At 38.5% G+C, this 17,784-nt stretch overlaps 1 protein-coding gene across 1 annotated transcript in view; it reads left to right on the top strand.

Annotated features, from left to right (window-relative positions):
* The first annotated feature begins 788 nt into the window (after positions 1-788).
* UBR2 (ubiquitin protein ligase E3 component n-recognin 2) overlaps positions 789-17,784 on the top strand; it is a 105,036-nt gene continuing 88,040 nt past the window's right edge. Inside the window, 2 exon segments of the mRNA XM_081042326.1 lie at positions 789-1,310; positions 9,020-9,279. Of these exon segments, the coding sequence (XP_080898452.1) occupies positions 1,233-1,310; positions 9,020-9,279 (338 nt within the window). The 5' untranslated portion in view covers positions 789-1,232.

Raw genomic sequence — 17,784 nt, 5'->3', positions numbered from 1 at the left:
GTTAATATTATAGTATTAACAACAATAACAAAAACATGTCCCAAACCTGGACTGACTCAGAACTTTTTTCCCCCCTAATGTAATTCAGTTTCCTTCCGAGAATAAATTAGCATGCCTGATAAAAATGTCAGGAATTTCCTGATAAATTCTAAGGGAATTGAAGACTTGTTCTAAGAAACCCACTCATCCAACTGTCAGTCAAGAGCCTAATTATCTCTAAACAAACATAATTTTCTTTTGTATCTAATCGAAGGATTATCTATTTCGGTAAAACGTTCCTATCAAGAATACAACTTAGAATTGGTTTGCTAGACTCCTTTTCCTTGCAGCAAGATTTGTAATAAATTTTGATAAGTGGTAATAACCAAATTGTTCGGAAATGTTTTCTTTAATAGCAATTAAATATGTTTTAAAACCTTCATAAACCAGGGTAATGTTCACCTTGATGATGAGTCTAAAGGATGACGGGATGATGAATGACAGGGATATAGAACTATAGGAGTAGAATGGAATTCATTCAATTATCCGAGAAGCATTTGAGTGCCTACCATATACGAGGCTTTGTAAAGTACTCCAGTGTCCACCGCGTGCCAGGCACTGTTCCAGAATCTGGGGATACAAAAATGAACAAATGGGGTTTGGGGCACTAAAACTACAGTTCCCACAATACCTTGCTCTTCCGCCTTTTCCCAGGTGGTGGCTTCTTCCCATTATTCTCGTCCCAGGATTCTATAATAGAAAAGCCCCGCCCACTCATCGACCCTTTGCGCGTCCCCTCGTTAGGAGATGGACTACAACTCACACAAGGCCTTCGCGGGCGTAGCCTGGAAGGGCTCCGCTTCTTCCTGGCTGTGCCGAGGCGGACTACAGTTCCCAGAACACTTTGCTTCCCCTCTTGGGTGTTATTGCCTCTTTCCCGGTGCGGGACACGGTAGCAGCGAGCGAGTGCCAGGCCTGTGGTGCTCTGTGTCCTTCCCCGGGGCAGGGACGAGGCAGTGACTTGACTCTTCTCGGGCGCTGAGCGGGGAGGCAGCGCAGGGGGCCGCCGTCCCCGCCGGCCGGCTCACCTCGCGCTACTGACTGTCCCGTCTTCTCCACCCGCCGCCGCCTGGACGATTCCGGACCCACTGCCTGGGGCAGGGGCGGCGATATCGGTCGCCGGGGCTGTGGCGAGGCCGCGGCCCTTGGGGCGGCGGTAGCGGCGTCAGCGCTGGGGAGGAGGAGGAGGGAAGATGGCGTCGGAGCTGGAGCCGGAGGTTTCGGCCATCGAGCGGAGTTTGCTGGAATGTTCGGCTGAGGAGACCGCGGGGGTGAGTGCTGGGACCCGGGCAGGGACGTCTGTCCCCTGCAGGCCGAGCCCCGGGGGAGGAACCGACTCCTGGGAACCCTGGAGCGGCCCGGCTCTCGCTCGGGGTAACCGCTGCGCGGGGCTCCCGGCCTCCCCCGCTGGGGAGCGGCCCGGGGAGGCGGGCGAGCCTCCCCATCCTCCGCGTGTGTCCCCGCTGGCCCGCAGCGCCGCTCTGTGCCGCGGCCACCTGTACACCCCTGTCTGCCCCGGAGCACCAGCAGCTCGTCCGGTACCCTCCTGTCCCCCGCCGCCCCCTTACTGTTGCCCTTGATGCCGGGTCCTGGGATGGGGCAGGGAAAGGCCCGTCCTGGTGTTTGCGGTGCCGCCGTCCTCCTGTATCTTTGTGATGCCCGCTCCGGAGATGAGCGGAGCCGGGGCGCCTCCACCGGAGCGTGCTGCCCCCACCGAGCCCCTACTTTGTTTCCGGGACGGCCCTGAGCATCAAAGGGATGCGGGCGACACCATTGTCCCTCGTCCCCCTCGTCCGTGCGTGTGGACGCGGGTTCGCTCGGGCCACCGCACTGATGGATGTGCGGAAGGCCGCGTCTCGACTGAGCGTAAGAAAGGAGTGGAGGCCGGGAGAGCCAAAATATCGTTTTTCTAGGAGCTGGGGGTCGTTGGGTGGCGCGCAAACGTTATGTAACTTGGGGAGAGCAGCTTTCACCAAATATGACAGAAGTTAGTGACGGGAGGTTTGGTCACAGCAAAGCGGGAGCAGTTATGCTCCAAACTTAAACCTTCCCCACCCAGCCTTGGACTGACACGGTAACACGAACGTGCTTGTGTAAGGAGCGGACTTGTAAAATGATTCCTCGAATAAACTCGATGGCATCTGTCTTCAAGAAGTGGGGTCAGCCATTAGAACAGATTGTCCGGCATGATTATGAATGGACCAAAACAACTCCGGCCCCTCCTCTAAAGCCTTCGATTTAAAAAGCTACTAGGAAGGGAGTGACCTTTGAACATCAGTCAACAATTTGAATGTTATGAACAAAATTTTCGTGGGACACGGTGGAGCTAGTGAGGAGTTATTTTGGGGGAATTGATGAGGACACTAAAGGCAGAGTGGAATAAGTGACAGGAGAGGTGAAAAGTCCTTGCTTGTTTTGTTTAAACCAACTTGTTTGGTCTCGGTCTGTTTTCATTTACTTGCTGCTTAATATTACAATAACCCAAAGATTTTCAGTCCCCACCAGCCTTGCATGTATCAGAGATTTGAAAAAGAAAATGAAAGCAGTGTTACAAGTAAACAGTAAAATGGTAATCAGGATTTTCCCTATCTGTATGGCCCTGTTAAGATCCTTATTGATATCTAATCTGTTATTTACCTCCAAGTAATTTTTTTTTTTTTTACTTCCATCGAATTTTGTGAGTGTTGGTTGGCCCAGTGATACAGGCTATGTACTCTTATTTTCCCAATTCTAAAAGTGCAAACTACCAAGTGATTAAAGTTTCAATTTGTTGAGGTTCCTGATGAGGTCTTTGGCAGAGACCAATGGGTGCTCCTGGTTCTTGTGCAGTGAAATTCTCAAGCAGATGCAGCAAGGGAAATGCAATAAAAATTTATTAACTTGGACCTAATTTGAGTTTGTGAGGAGCTACATTTTACTTTTGCTGTTTACTTTTAAATGGTTTTCTGAACAAAAAGATGAAAAAAAAATGTTTAGTCTGAAGGCTAACAAAATTCCTTAAAGAAGATTGAAAACTAATATTAAAACATAAGGTTCTTCCAGCTACATAACCTGGTCTTTCTTTGTGAAGGGTTTATTGTCTGTATTTAGTTAAAACAGCATAACACTTAAAACGATTCTTTCAGCCTAGGCTCCAGGATGGCTCTTTATCACAAATTAAAATGAATAAATAAAGTTTTCTCAGGTTAGAAGTAAATTCTAGAGAGGGTAAACGAGTAAAGAAAGCAGCTATTGTAGCCTTTAGACCTCTGTTACTGGTAGTTTGTTGGGATCACATCCATTTAAAATTACTTAATAAGCACTAGTGTCATCTTTCCCACTTTGTTTATACACTGCTTCTCTTCTATTATGAGGAAGGCTTAACTAGTATGCCTCATAGATAAAAGCATGGAAGTATTCTCATCAATAACTCATCAATAATAAGTGTTCTCATAATAAAATAAAGTTTAGGATATTAAAGTGGCCCCCCCCTTCTCAGTTTTCTCTTTTTCTTGGTAAAATTGATTCCACAAGTATGATTTTCCCAACACTTCTTAAGTCTACGTTGCATGCTCCCATGGATTTGATTATAGTATGTTCCAGTGGATGATTAGGATTTAAGAAGTTAATACATTGTTTTTCCCCGAGTATTAAAGAAATACATATTCTTATAGAAGTTTTATGTAGGTTTATGTCTATTGGTTATTTTTTTTGCTTTAAAATGTTTGAATTTTATATGTAATTCAAATACACAATTTCCATAGATTTTCCAATTCAGGACGTTTCATGTAAATTTCACTTAACATAAGATTTTCAAGATTCATTCAGGTAGCATGTATCAATACTTCATTCCTTTTTATTGCCAAATGATATTCCATTGTATGCATATAGGCATACAGGCTACGTATTCTTATTTTCCCAATTCTAAAAGTGCAAACTACCAAGTAATTAAAGTTTCAATTTGTTGAGGTTCCTGATGAGGTCTATATTTTATCTATTTATCAGTTAATGAACATATGGGTTGTTTCCACTTTTTGGATATTATGTATCGTGCTGCTATGAACATTTGTGTAGAATTTTTTGTAGGGACATGTTTTTATTTCTCCTGGGCCTATACCCAGGAGGGGAATTGTTTGGTCCTACGGTAATTCTGTGCTTAACATTTTGAGGAACCTCTCAATTGTTTTACAAAGTAGCTGCATCATTACATGTCCCACCAGAAGAATAGGAGAGTTCCAGTGGCCATGTTCTTGTAAACACTTGTTACAGTCTTTTTTATTATAACCATTTGTTGGGTATGAAGTGGTATCTCTTTGTGGTTTTGATTTGTAGTTCCTTCTTGACTTGTGGTGGTGAGTATCTTTTCATGAGCTAAATGGCTATTTGTATATCTTCTTTGGATATTTCATTTCTTATTTTTGTCTATCTTCAAATGAGATTTTTTTTTGTCTTTTATTATTGACTTTCATATTATTTTGATTTGTGATTGCCTTTACTTCATTTCTGGAATCCATAATATGACTTGTTTACATTTTTATTAGTATATGTAGTCCCCAAAACTCCATTTCAGCACTAGCGATTGTTATTTTAGATGAACTTAACATGTTATCTTTGTTTGAGAGCAAAACCAAATGTGGTTAAAGGATACAATTTTAATTGTCTATAGAGTAATAATTAGGTAGGCTGACTTCTAGGGATTCTTTCCTTTTTATGTTGATTGTAGTTGCTCTCTATTCCAAGGCTTAAATTTAGCATTCAAAAGAGGAAAGCTCCTGGAAACATTGTCATAACATGTTTACTTTAGTGGAATGAGTTGACAGTTTTTTTTACTTCCCTAAGGAGGACTTCTAATAAGATAGTGCTTATTACTTGCACCCAAATTGGAAATCTCAGTAATTTTCATGTTGAACACTTACAGTTAGCTTATGTTAGTGAGAATTAATATGAAAAGCTATAGAATTTATTCTTTTGAGAAATACGTGAGCCATTATTCTGAAAGGCAGCCAGAAAGTTTTTCCTCCTGCTTGCTTTCTCTTCACAACTTTGTTTTTCTTTTAATCTACGCTGTTGCAATTACTAATTCAATGTATCTGGTATAGAATTCCCATGTAAAGCTACTTTGCTTTATGTATTGTTTAAATTTAATGATGTTAAAATGCCTGTAATAGATACCAAATCTATTCCATGGTTTTGAATTTGGAGCATATGCCTGCCTTTCTGGACCATATTTTTATGTTTTGTTAGTAATTTATAATAGCATATAATAAATGATATTTAGAATGAAATGCTTGTTTTACTGATGTGTTTTATATGGGGTGGCTTATTTTTCTTTCTTAACAAGATGCTGATATAGTTTCTGAATTTTTTGTTTGAGAAATCTATGAACAGATTTGACCTGCCAGTGTTGTTGGAGCCACAAAACAGTGTAATTTCTTCTGGAAAGCATCTCCTTTTGTTTCCCCTGGTTTAAAATTCTGCAAAACTGAAGTTTTAAGAGAAATGGGACCATAAAATATAAGAAAAACAAAAATTGCTTTTTAAAATAAAACCTTTTAAATGTGTTGTAAATTAAAATTACCTGAAGCATAACATTCTTAGATCGTGGAGGAGAATTCTTTGAATCCCAGGGCTTAATTTTTCATTCATAAACGGTAAATTGTTTAGGATAATTTGACTACATTCCTATTTGCTGACAATGGATGAAAAACTGGACATTTACCCTTGGTGTGACCCAGAAAGTGCTTTTTAGTTCAAAGTGTTAGATTCTAGTTTGCTTGTTGATTGATGACTCTGCCTTTTACTGTTGACTTTGATGACTTTTTTTGTTGTCTTTTTATAATTACGGAAGAGTGTGTGTGTGTGTGTGTGTGTGTGTGTGTGTGTGTGTGTAGAGAGAGAGAGAGAGAGAGAGAGAGAGAGATTTAAATTTGAGCCACTGCTCTAAATGGAGAGAGACTCCTTAAACCTGTGGAATTGTCTCCCAAGGAGCGCTGTTTTAGGAGTAGTTTAGTCTCTTTCCTACTTGCATAAAGTAAACACAACAAAGTAACATTTGGAAAGGATAGTTTTTCTTTATGGGTGCAAACTTTTTCACTGTTTTTGGTCATAAGCTTCCAACCAGTCCTATAAATTAGGAACAATATTTTTATATTTTTAGTAAAAGTTCTCTGAAATGTGAAATTGACTAGAAAGTTAATATATACCACCTCCTGAATACTTAAAATCTCTTTTTATGCATTATTTTTAGAAGGAAGAAAGTGGGTTGAAGATTGTACAAGTAATAGTAACATGAAGATTCTTATACTGTTGTCTTAGGGTGTTAGACATCACTTGAACATAAACTTTTTTTGCTGAGGATGTGATTTGGAACTTAAATTGTAGTTCGTAGGTAAACACTGGACCTGTAACTTAGTTCAGTTATGGTAACTATTTTTGTAGAAGTGAATCATTTCTTTTACTTATTTAAAATTTATATTTGATTTAGAGCCAAAATGAGTTGTAATTACAAAAGTAGTATGGAGCACAAATAAACATATAGACAGGATTGGCAGGGGAGGCAGGGCTAAATGATAAGACTATAGGGAAAAGACTTGAGACTTAAGAAAGGAGGTGGTTTGAAGGATGCTTTACATAGGGCTTATTTGATTTAGGCTTTAGAGGCTGCCGGCCTGGATCTGCTTTATCTTCGCTTTCATTAAAACCACATGGAGAATCTTCCGCAGTATCAGTGTTGTGTGACAGTAAGTGGTATAAACTATTTATAGTCATTCAGTTAACAGATTTTACTAAATGCCCACTGGGGCCAGGTTTGTTTTAGACCTGGGGGGGAGGTGGAATATGGGAATGGAGGGTGTGGGTGAGGAATCAACTGAGAAAGCATCTTAGAGAAAGGGAAACATAAATTGAGACCTGAAGAAAGAGTAGAAAATAGCAGAGAGAGAGGAGCCAGTGCAGGTCAGCACGAGGAGACAGGAGAGGATGACACCAGGCAGGAGACAGGAGAGGATGATACCAGGCAAAGGACCTCGTAAACATGTCAGGGGAGTTGACTTGGTCCTCAGTACAAGGCGATGCTGAATGACATGATCACATTGGCATTTGGCAAGAATCACTCTGGTAGTGAAGTTGGAAAATGGACCGTAGAGGGGTGGGACTAGTGGGGATCACCAGCTAGGACATTGTTGCACTCATTAATTAATCCTCGTGAAAGACCCAGTGAGGGGGTTAGACTAAGGTAGTGCCTGTGGAGGTGGAGGGAAAGAACTAAATAGAGCCAATAAATGTTTAAGAAGCCTAATAGACAAACTTCATTGGATGTTGGGGTTAGGAAGAAGGAAGATTTTCAGGTTTTCTGGGTAGATGCTGGTATGTAAAATAGGGAAATGAGGAGAATCGGGGGGTTTTGGTGGTGGTGGGGAATCGTTTCAATTTTGGACATACTGAGTTGGTGTTTGAAAGGAAAAACTGCTGCTTCTCTTTCTCTCTGCACACACCAATACTCTGGCCATCAAATATGTGTGTATGTGGGGGGGGGTGTTCACCCCACCAAGCAATTCTGTAATTGTCTGCAGACACCAAGTGGGTGTCCTACGGTTCAATTCTGACACTATACACCTCGAGTTAGTATTAGATCTCACAGATTAAGGGCTCAGTCCCACAAGACTGCCCCCGTCACCACTTAATATACCAGACGCAAGCAGTGGGTCTTCAAATTACCCACAACTTCTGTCTGACTTGGCTATAAGTCGGGGATTTCTGCGACCCTTTGTTTGGGTTTGATAATTTGCTAAAACAGCTCAGGGAAATAGTTTATTTACTAGATTACTGGTTTATTAGAAGATGATACAAGTCAGGAACAGCGAGATGGAAGAGATGCGTAGAGCAAGGTATGTGGGGAGGGGAGCAGAGCTTCCATGCCCTGCACCGGCACCTCTGTGTGTTCACCAACTCAGAAGCTCTCTAAACCCCGACTTTTAAGGTTCCTTATGTAGACATGCCTGATTAAATCACTGACCACTAACTGGGTCCCCAGCCTCTCTCTCCCCTTCCCAAGGTTGGGGGTAGAGACTGTAAGTTTCAACCTTCTAATCACTAGGTTGGTTCCCCTGGCAACCAGCTCCCCTAAGGGGCTAGTTATGAATATCAGGAAATTTTTCAAGAGTTTTAGGAGCTTTGTGCCAGGAATGGAAAGAAGACCAAATATATACTTTTCTTATTGTAAATCACAATATTACGGTATCTGTTAAGTATCTAAGGATAATTATCACAGGTAATTGGACATAAAAGTTTGGGGACAGAAAAGTGGCTGTTTTGGGTTTGTTTTTAGCGGGGAGAGCAAAGGAAAGTGATTATAGGGAGGTTGATGAGGGAAAGAACGCATAATTGACGGAACAGAGTCTCTTGACATTCATAAAAGAGTGATAATTATGTTATTTATTAATCAGAAATATAACTAATGTATTGGCTGTTAGTGTTCACTGTGTGCTCTTCCTGTCAGCAAACTGACAAGAGAATCCAAGTCACAATCAAAATATTGGGGCGATTACTTTGACTAATCACTGTGTTATACACCTGACACTAATGTACTATTGTATGTCAACTGTAACAGAAAATAATTGAAAAGAAAAAATATAATTTGAAAAAAGTGTTAGAAAGGGAAGTCAGATGGGCTCAATGGCTAGTGTCTTCTGTGATGATTTGTTGTCATTTTCCTGTACTGCCTACAGAAGGTTGCTTCTGGAGTCGAGGAGAGGGGTTCATTTCACTTTAATTTTACTTCCGCTTTGAGCAAAGTAGAATTCTAAAATATTTTGCATTTTAATAAAGTTCTAAATTTCACCCTTTTCGGAAAGAATACATAGCATTGATGAGTGTTGTCACCAGAATAGTTCATAAGACTCTTATTATTTTTGTACCTAAAAGAAAATAGGGTAGATTTATTCCAAATTAGTAGTTTATTGACATGGTTTAAAACTTTTTTTTTTCTTTTTTCTTTTCGAAGAAATGGCTGCAAGCAACTGACCTCACGAGAGAAGTGTACCAGCATTTAGCCCACTATGTACCCAAAATCTACTGCAGGGGTCCCAACCCTTTTCCACAGAAGGAAGACATGCTGGCACAGCATGTTCTGTTGGGCCCAATGGAATGGTACCTTTGTGGTGAAGACCCCGCATTTGGATTTCCTAAACTTGAACAAGCCAACAGACCTTCTCATCTCTGTGGTCGTGTTTTCAAAGTAGGAGAACCTACATACTCTTGCAGGTAAAATACTGTAATTTTCTTTCTAAAGAGTTCTTGTTTTTACTTGACGTTTTTCCCCCTGAAACCTTATTTTTTTGTTTTAAAATTATGAAGTATTTTACACACACACACACACACACACACGGTGCCCCAAAAAATGTATTAAATGTATTTCCTTTAAGGAAGGAAAAAACTATTAAAATTGTAATGATATATACCAATAACAAAAGGTGAATACAAGTCATGTGTATACATTTTTTGGCACCCCCAATATATATTGGCAGTGCCAAAAAATCATATATATATGTGTGTGTATATGTATATATATATATATATACATATACGTGTGTATGCAAACATGTATGGTGTAATAAATAATTATGAAACAAATATTCATGTAATTATTTTCCAGGTCAAGCAATAGAACATCACCAGCATTCCAGAAACCTGTATGCTTTCTTCCCACCCCATAATTAACTGCTGCCTTGACTCCTGTGATAACTACTTCCTTGTGTTTCTTGGTAGTTATTCTTTTTGATGTTCAGATTATCCCAAATTTGGCTTGTGGGAGCACCATCACGCTAGCTAGCTTCTTTGTCCTTTTTGTACTCCTTCATTCGTGTTTGAGTGTTTCTTTGCTTTCTGGCTCAAGGTGTTCACAGCTCACTTTGTATGTACTCTGACCCGTATGTAGAATCATGGTACTGGACCAAAGCGGGTCCTAATGCTTAGTAGTTGCCAGCCAAAAGACAACTCCGAGATGATTTTATGAGAAGGAATTTTATTGCGAGGCAGCAAGGAAGGGACACACTGGGGATATTCCCAGAGCAGTATGTCCCCGAACAAAGCATCTAAGCCGTCTTTATCTCGGGAAATCAGGCATAAACATCAAGGTAGTAGGCTTTGTCATTGCATGTATAGGTGGGGACATTCCAGTGCAGGTGCAGTCAGGAAACGTGGCTATACATACCTCACATGTTCAGAAATGGCGGAAGATCTCTGCCCCGGGGTGGAGATTTAATATTGTAGTGAGGGAAGTTCATGAGGTCCCTGGACGGTCCTTCAGGCGGTTTCAGCTGGTTTACCCTCTGGTCCTGCAGAACGTCCTGGGTTTGTTCCTGAGAAACAGGTCTGGCACACATCAGTGTCAGGGTATGGGTATGGATAAACACGGGACTAAATGTTGGTCTTTCTGTGTAACGTTCAACAAAGCACAAGGTAGCATTACACAAACCTTATAAATTTTAGAGTGATCTAAGTGGGGTTACAGGTTAAGCGAGGCAAAGTTATAAACTCTAAACAAAGGTTAATCTATGCCAGGTTACCTGCTAGGCTACATGTGTAGGTTAGGTTTCAAACAGCCATTTCTGCAAGGAGTTTCCTTTTCGTTGAGAACGGTAGTTAGAAACCATGATCTGGGTGCTGCTATACGTATGTACTTGCTGCTATGATGACTTGACTTTTTTTTTCTGTTTTAATTATCAAGAGTTGAGTATACAAGGGTAGAGGGTAAGGAGGAAAATGCCGGTCTTCTTTATGACTTTCTATTCCTATTTCTCAGAACTAATCATTAACATTTTCTTATGTATCCTTCCAGAAGTTATCTATGCATCTGAAGGCCTGTATATGTAATTATTTCAAACATATGTATATACAAACATACATACATACATACGTTATATATACTGGGCTAAATTTTCCTTTCTCTAACAAAATCTATACATTGGTTCATTTCAGCTAATATAGCTAGATTGTGTGGATGTACTATTAATAGAGACATTGTGTCACATTTTTTCCCCAAGTCTTATTTCCTGTAAGACTAATAAGCTTAATTTTGGTGAAGGCCTCTGGGCGGCCATGGTAGTCTTTATGAGCATGGTTAGAATACCAATGGAGATATTTTTATATATTGAAAGACAGTTAGATCTAGTTTTTTGTCTGTCTGTACAAAAGTCTCTTTGAGTCCTTAATTGATGTTGGAAGCAATAGAGATAGTTTAACCTCATAATTTACAGATGAAGAAACTGAGGTTCAGTTATATTAGTAATGCCTTTTATAGCAAAAGGAACCAATTTCAAAACATGCATTTGTATGGCATGCCTTAATTTTCAGTCTGGAGCATTTCCTCGGTTTTTATTTGACTTTCATGATCTTGACACTTTTGAAGATTACAGGCCAGTTACTTTGTAAATGTCTGTCAATTTGGGTTTGTCTAATAAACTTCATGATTCGATTCAGGTTGCATCTATCACAGGAATAGCACAGAAATCACCTGTTTTCATTGTACCCTATCGAGTAGCATGTGATTTTGATTTGTTCGATAACTGGTGATATTAGCTTGGATCGCCTGAATAATGGGATACTGCAAGACTTCTCCACTGTGCCGTTACTCTTTTCCCCTCTGTGATCAGTATTTTGTGGGGAGTATTTTGAGACTATTAAATATCCTGTTTATTATCAAGCATTCAATTTATTCATTTATTTATCTCAGTATGTATTCATGGAGTCCCATTATTCTTGTGCTCAAATTGTTCTAGATTTGACCAGTGGGAGGTCCTTCAAGCTGTCGTCTTTATTCTTTTTCATGTCCCCATCCTTCTTTGAGCACTTCCTTTTTCTTTCCGACACAAGATGTTTTGGGTACATGTTGGACTTTTCCCTTCCCCAGCTCTGAAAGCAACCATTTCTGCAAGGAGCCTGGTTCCTTTTTGATAGAGATTAGTGTGTAGAAATAAGATACAGGTATGACTGTTGCTGTTGGTATGTCACTAATCCCAGGTCCTCTCAGTGGATCTATGTTCGTATCTATGTATAGATACATATTGAAAGAGCAAGTGAAAACCATGTTTTTACATTGATCTCTCCAGTTCCAGTCCAACCCCATAGGATTCTTTCTTGTTTTCTCCCTGTGCATATTTGTAACTCCCTTCTCTGATGAACCTGATTCTCATCCTAAACTATTTATTTGATCACTCCCCTTTATGTACCCATTCTCTTGCTGTTACTGCCGCACAACTCTGTGTAGTTGGGGTAGCCCTCCTTATCCCATTTGGGCTCCACACCCTGTGCTGGGCCTTGGTGGCCTCTCTCCACCTCCTGTTGGGGCAGATATAAAATGAGTCTTACTGTAAGATGTATGGTCTTTAATCCAGGTCATGGCCTTTCTGGTATCTCAGCCGTATGTCTGCCTGGACTAGAATTCCAAAGTCCTCTAGAATCTCTGTGGCACTCTCAGCTCCACAGCAGCCACTCCCCAGTAAACTTGGAGAGTGGCTCCCTGTGGGCAGCCCAACCGTCAGCCAAGAACTCATTTACTGGCGACCCCCACATAGACTTCCGCCCCTCTCTGATCCCTCCCATTTTGCACAGGTTCCACCTTTCTGGTGCCTTTACCCAGGGCTTCTTGCTGTTTCACCTGCCCCAGACTCTAGTCTCAGCTCAGCAGTCTCTTCCTGCTCTGCTTAGACTAGCTCACTGTGCCGCAGGTCGGAACTTACGCTCTTGGTGAGAGGCAGAGCCCTCACGGCACTCAATCACCTCGTGAGCTTCCCTTTTCTTAGTTATTGCAGTGTAGTGCTACCTGTTCAATGCCTGGAAATAGTTGCCTCGTGTATTCATCTAGTTTCATGATTGTGTACAGTGGGAGGGTTAGTTCAGTACCAGTCATTCTGTCATAACCAGAAGTGCAAGTTCCAAAATTAATTTTAACAGTGAAAGGTGCTTGTGCTTGCTGAGCTCCTCCTAGGCACCAAATTGAATGCTAAGTGCTTTCTTTACATATAAGCATGTTTAATCCTTCTGTAAACTTCTGAGCACATGGGCTCAGAGTAGTTTTAAGTGAGTTACCTGCAGTCATACAAATTGCAACCAGGGCTCTCTGACTCTAAAGTCCTTGTTCTTACTTCATCTTTCTTTGATTCTCAAATATTGGTGTCTTACGAATTTTTCACTCAGTAAAATCAGGGAAAAAGTAGGAAAAATGGACTGAGTTTTTCTTCGAGCTAAATTTGTTTAGTTCTGAGATTCTTTGTTAAAATGTTAGTATATAAAACCAAGGCAATTAATTAAGCAGTTTTGTTTTTTAATATTCTTAGAAAAAAAATTAGCAGCCCTTTTTTTTTTGGTCATTCTATTGGTTCCTGTAACTCAGCAATCTGGGAACTACTACACAGTAGCCCTCTGATTCCTAGCCAGAAAATCAGGTTGCATTTTTTTCTGTAGCCAACCGTGCTGTGAAGAAGACCCTATACATATTTGTACACATCGATTTTTCAAGGTAAATACGTAGAAGTAGAATTTCAATGCTGTGTGTTGTCACTGTGGCCTTCAGTATGTTGGAATTTCCCTTGTCTACAATACTTTCTCCTACCTGGGAAAATTACAGTAGGTGGGCGGTTGGTATCTCCTAGATTATCTAGTCTGGATGCCTGTAACTTTCTATAATTAGTCTTATATTCTTGGTTTGGAGATTTATGATCATTTTTATTCTGCCCCAGTTTTATGCAGGATTGAACATAGAAGTACATGGGGTATAATATCAACGTTACATGTATACTTTTGTCTGTGTTAGGAAGTAGTAGAACCTATGCCTCTCACCATAGGTTACTATGGGGGTAATCCTTTCACGTAAGGAAACTCAGGCTTATATTACCAAAACTTTCCTGTTGGTACCCTTTTTGAGTTTTTTTAAGTGGAATTTTACATATTTCTAAAGGCACAAGTCCTAATTGTACATTTTTGACAGTAGTGAACCTCATGTAATTCGCATTCTGCCAAGATACAGAACATTCCCATCTGACTAGAAATTTCCCTGTTCCCAGCTTCAGCTCCTACGTAACCACTATTCTGGTATTTTCCCCTTAGATTAGGTTTGCCTGTTCTAGAACTTCATGAAAATGAAATCGTACTCTTGTGCCTGGCTTCTTTTACTCAGTATAATGTCTATCAGATTTATCCATGATTTTATGATTATTAGAAATTGGTTCCATTCTTATTGCTGAGTAGCAGTCCACTGTATGAATGTACTGTAAATTGCTTTAATCTGTTGTCCTGGTGATGAATGTTTGGGTTTTTTCCAGTTTGAAGCAATCATAAGTAAAGCTTCCTAGACCTTTTGTTTGAGAGGCTCATTCCCTTCTTTTAGTGGAAATTCTAAAAATTTAAAGGAAAGAAAAATAGTAATTTAAATCATAAATCATATCAGCTCATGCCAACATTATTTGAAATGCAACATGTTAAAGTATTAGGCATTATTATTCTGTACTTAATCATACTTCTGTGTGCTTAATATACCAAATAACATAAATCTTGTGCTATTAAAAACCTTCAGCTTTTTATGACACATTTTAGGAATATCAAGGTACCATGAAGTTCGGCCTTTCTAGACTGGAATCTAATAAGTGAACACTTCACTGATAGAGTAGTTGCTGGCTGTGAACATTTGTAAACAAGTTTTTTTGTAGACATTTGTTTAATTTTTCGTAGCTAAATCCCTAGGAGTGGAATTGCTGGGTCAAAGGGCAGGTATATGTTGAACTTAGTAAGAAACTGCCAAAACTTTTTCCAAAATAGTTTTTCATCCCCACCAGTAATGTATGAAAGTTCCACTTGCTCAGTATTCTCACCAACATTTGATATTGTCAGTTTTTTCAATTTTAGCCATTCTGTGTAGTGGTATCGCATTATGATTTTAATTTGCAATTTGACATGTGCTCATTGCTCGTCATCTGACTTCTGAAGTTTTTGTTCAAGTCTTTTGTCTATTTTTTATTGGATTATTCATCTTTACCATTGAGTTTTGAAGTTCTTTATATATTCTGGATACAGGTACTTTGTCATACTTTTTTTTTAAATTAAAGTTTATTGGGTGACAGTGGTTAGTAAAGTTACATAGGTTGCAAGTGTACAATTTTGTAATATACACCCTCTATATATCACATTGTGTGCTTATCACTCAGAGTCAGTTCTCCTTCCATCACTATATGTTTGATCCCCTTGTCAGACATTTTTGTGAATATTTTCCCCCAGACTGAGGCCTGGCTACATGGTGTCTTTTGATGACAGAAGTTTTTAATTTTGATGAAGTTCAATTTACTAGTTTTTTTCTTTTGTGATGATTGTTTCCAATGTTTAAGAAATGCCTGCCTTCTCCCAAGTGGCAAAGATTCTCTATGTTTCCTTTGAAGTTTAGATTTTATATTTGGGTCTATGATACATCTCAAACTCATTTTTTATATGACTTGAAGTGTCAGGGTTGATCTTTATTTGTTTATTACATGTGGATTTCCAGTTGTTCCAGCACCATTGTTTCCTTTCTCATTGAATTGTTTTGGTACCTTATCAAAAACCATTTGACTGTGTAAATATGGGTCTATTTCAGATCACTCTAATCTATTACTTTTATTAATATGGCTATTCTTATGCTAATAAGCACATTCATTATCTTGATTACTGTAGCTTTATAGTAAGACTTGAATTGATTAGTGTAAATCTTCCATTTTTGTTCCTTTTTTTAATCTGTTTCAGGTCCTTTGCATTAATACGTTTTAGAATTAGCTTGTTAGTTTTTGTTTTTAAGAAAGACTGCTTAGATTATATTCGGATTGCATTGAATCTATAGATCAGTTTGGGGAGAATTGACATTATAACAATGTTGAGTTTTCTAATCCATAAACATCTCATACTCCTATCTCTCCATTTATTGAGGTTTTCTTCTTTAATCTCTTTTAGCAATGTCTTACAGTTTTTAATGTAAAAGTTGTGCACACCTTTTGTTATATTTATTCCTAAGTATTTTATGATGGTATGTTTCTTAGTTTTAGTTTCCATATTTTTCCTGTGAGTATAAAGAAACACAGTTGGTTTTTGATATTTAACTGTATCCTGTGACCTTACTGAAGTCACTTAGTAGTTCTAAGTAGTTTTTGTTTTGTTTTTTTCCTTCCTTGGAATTTTTACATAATCATGTCTTCTCTGAATGGGCAGTTTTACTTTTTCCTTTTCAATTTTTTTGCCTTTTATTTCTTTTTTGTGCCTTACTGCACTGGTGAAAGTGGGACGTCTTTGCCTTGTTCCCAGTTTTGTAGCGGGGGAGGCATTCAGTCTTTCACTATTAAGTATGACGGTATGTATCGTTTTCTCATTCATATCCTTTATCTCATTCAGGAAGTTCCCTTCTGTTCCTAGTTTGTTGAGTTTTTTTTAGATTTTATTATAAATGACTATTGAATGCTGTCAAGTCCTTTTATTGCATCTATTGAAATTATCATTTTCCTTTTTCATTCCATTAGTGATTGCATTGATTAATTCTTCAAATGTTTCTCATTACTGAGAAACCCCACTTGAATGTATTGCTGGATTCAATTTGCTAATGTGTTAAAGATTTTTGTGTTTGTATTCCATGAAATAAACCATTCTGTCATTTTATTAAAATTTATTTGTCTGATCTTAGTATCAGTTATGCTGACCTTATAAAATGAATTGGGAAGTAATCCCTTTCCCTATACTTTCTGAAGAATTTGTATAAATTTGGTATGATTTCTTCCTTAAATGCTTGGTAGAATTTGCCAGTAAAACAAACCATCAAGATCTGGTGTTTTCTTTGGAGGAAGTTTTTGATGATAAATTAAATTCCTTTGTTACTTATTAGAGTTATTCAGAATAGTATTATCATCTCATACCAATTTTGGTAACTTAATTTTCAAGAAATATGTTTCATTGTATAATGTCAAGTTTATTGACATAAAGTTGTACATAATATTTTCTTATCCTATTGATGTCTCTGATATCTATAGTGATGTCCCCTCTTTCTTTCGTTTCTGGTATTAGTAATTCATGTTTTCTCTGTTTTACCCATTTTATTAATCTTTTCAAAGAATTGGTTCTTGGCTTTGTTACAGTAATTTTTCTTATGTCTGTTTTATTGATTTCTGCTTTTGTTATTCTACTTATTCTAGATTTAATATGCTTATATTTTATTCTTTAATCGACGTGTTATTTACATTGTTGAATTTCCAAATATTTGGGGCTTTCCTAAATGTCATATTGTAAGTGATTTCTAGCACAATTAAATGTTCTATAAGGTTTCATTTCAGTCTTGAAATTTATTGAGACTTGTTTTATAACACAGCAATATGATCAGACTTAAACATTCCATATAAACTTGAAAAGGTATATTCTTCAGTTGTTGGATATAATACTCCCTCTGAGTATAGGTTAGGACAAGGTGGTTAATAGTGCCATCCAGTTCTTCTGTATATTTACGATTTTATTGACTAGCTCTGTCAATTACTGAAAGGGATGTTAAGATCTTCAGATATGATTTGTGTATTTACTTCTTTTAATTCTATCAGTTTATGTTTCATGTATCTATAAGCTATTTTATTAGCCACATAGGTAGATATTTATAATTACTGTTACTTCCTGATGTATTGACCCTTTTATCATTATGAAATGTCAATATCTTTTATTAATTCTGGTAACATTCCTTGTCTCAAGGTCTATTTTTATCAGATTTTAATATAGCTA

Source organism: Rhinolophus hipposideros (genome assembly GCF_964194185.1).
Source record: "Rhinolophus hipposideros genome assembly, chromosome: 3".
NCBI lineage: Eukaryota > Metazoa > Chordata > Mammalia > Chiroptera > Rhinolophidae > Rhinolophus > Rhinolophus hipposideros.
Note: the sequence above shows the minus strand (reverse complement) of the source record. Positions and strands in the feature narration are given on the sequence as shown.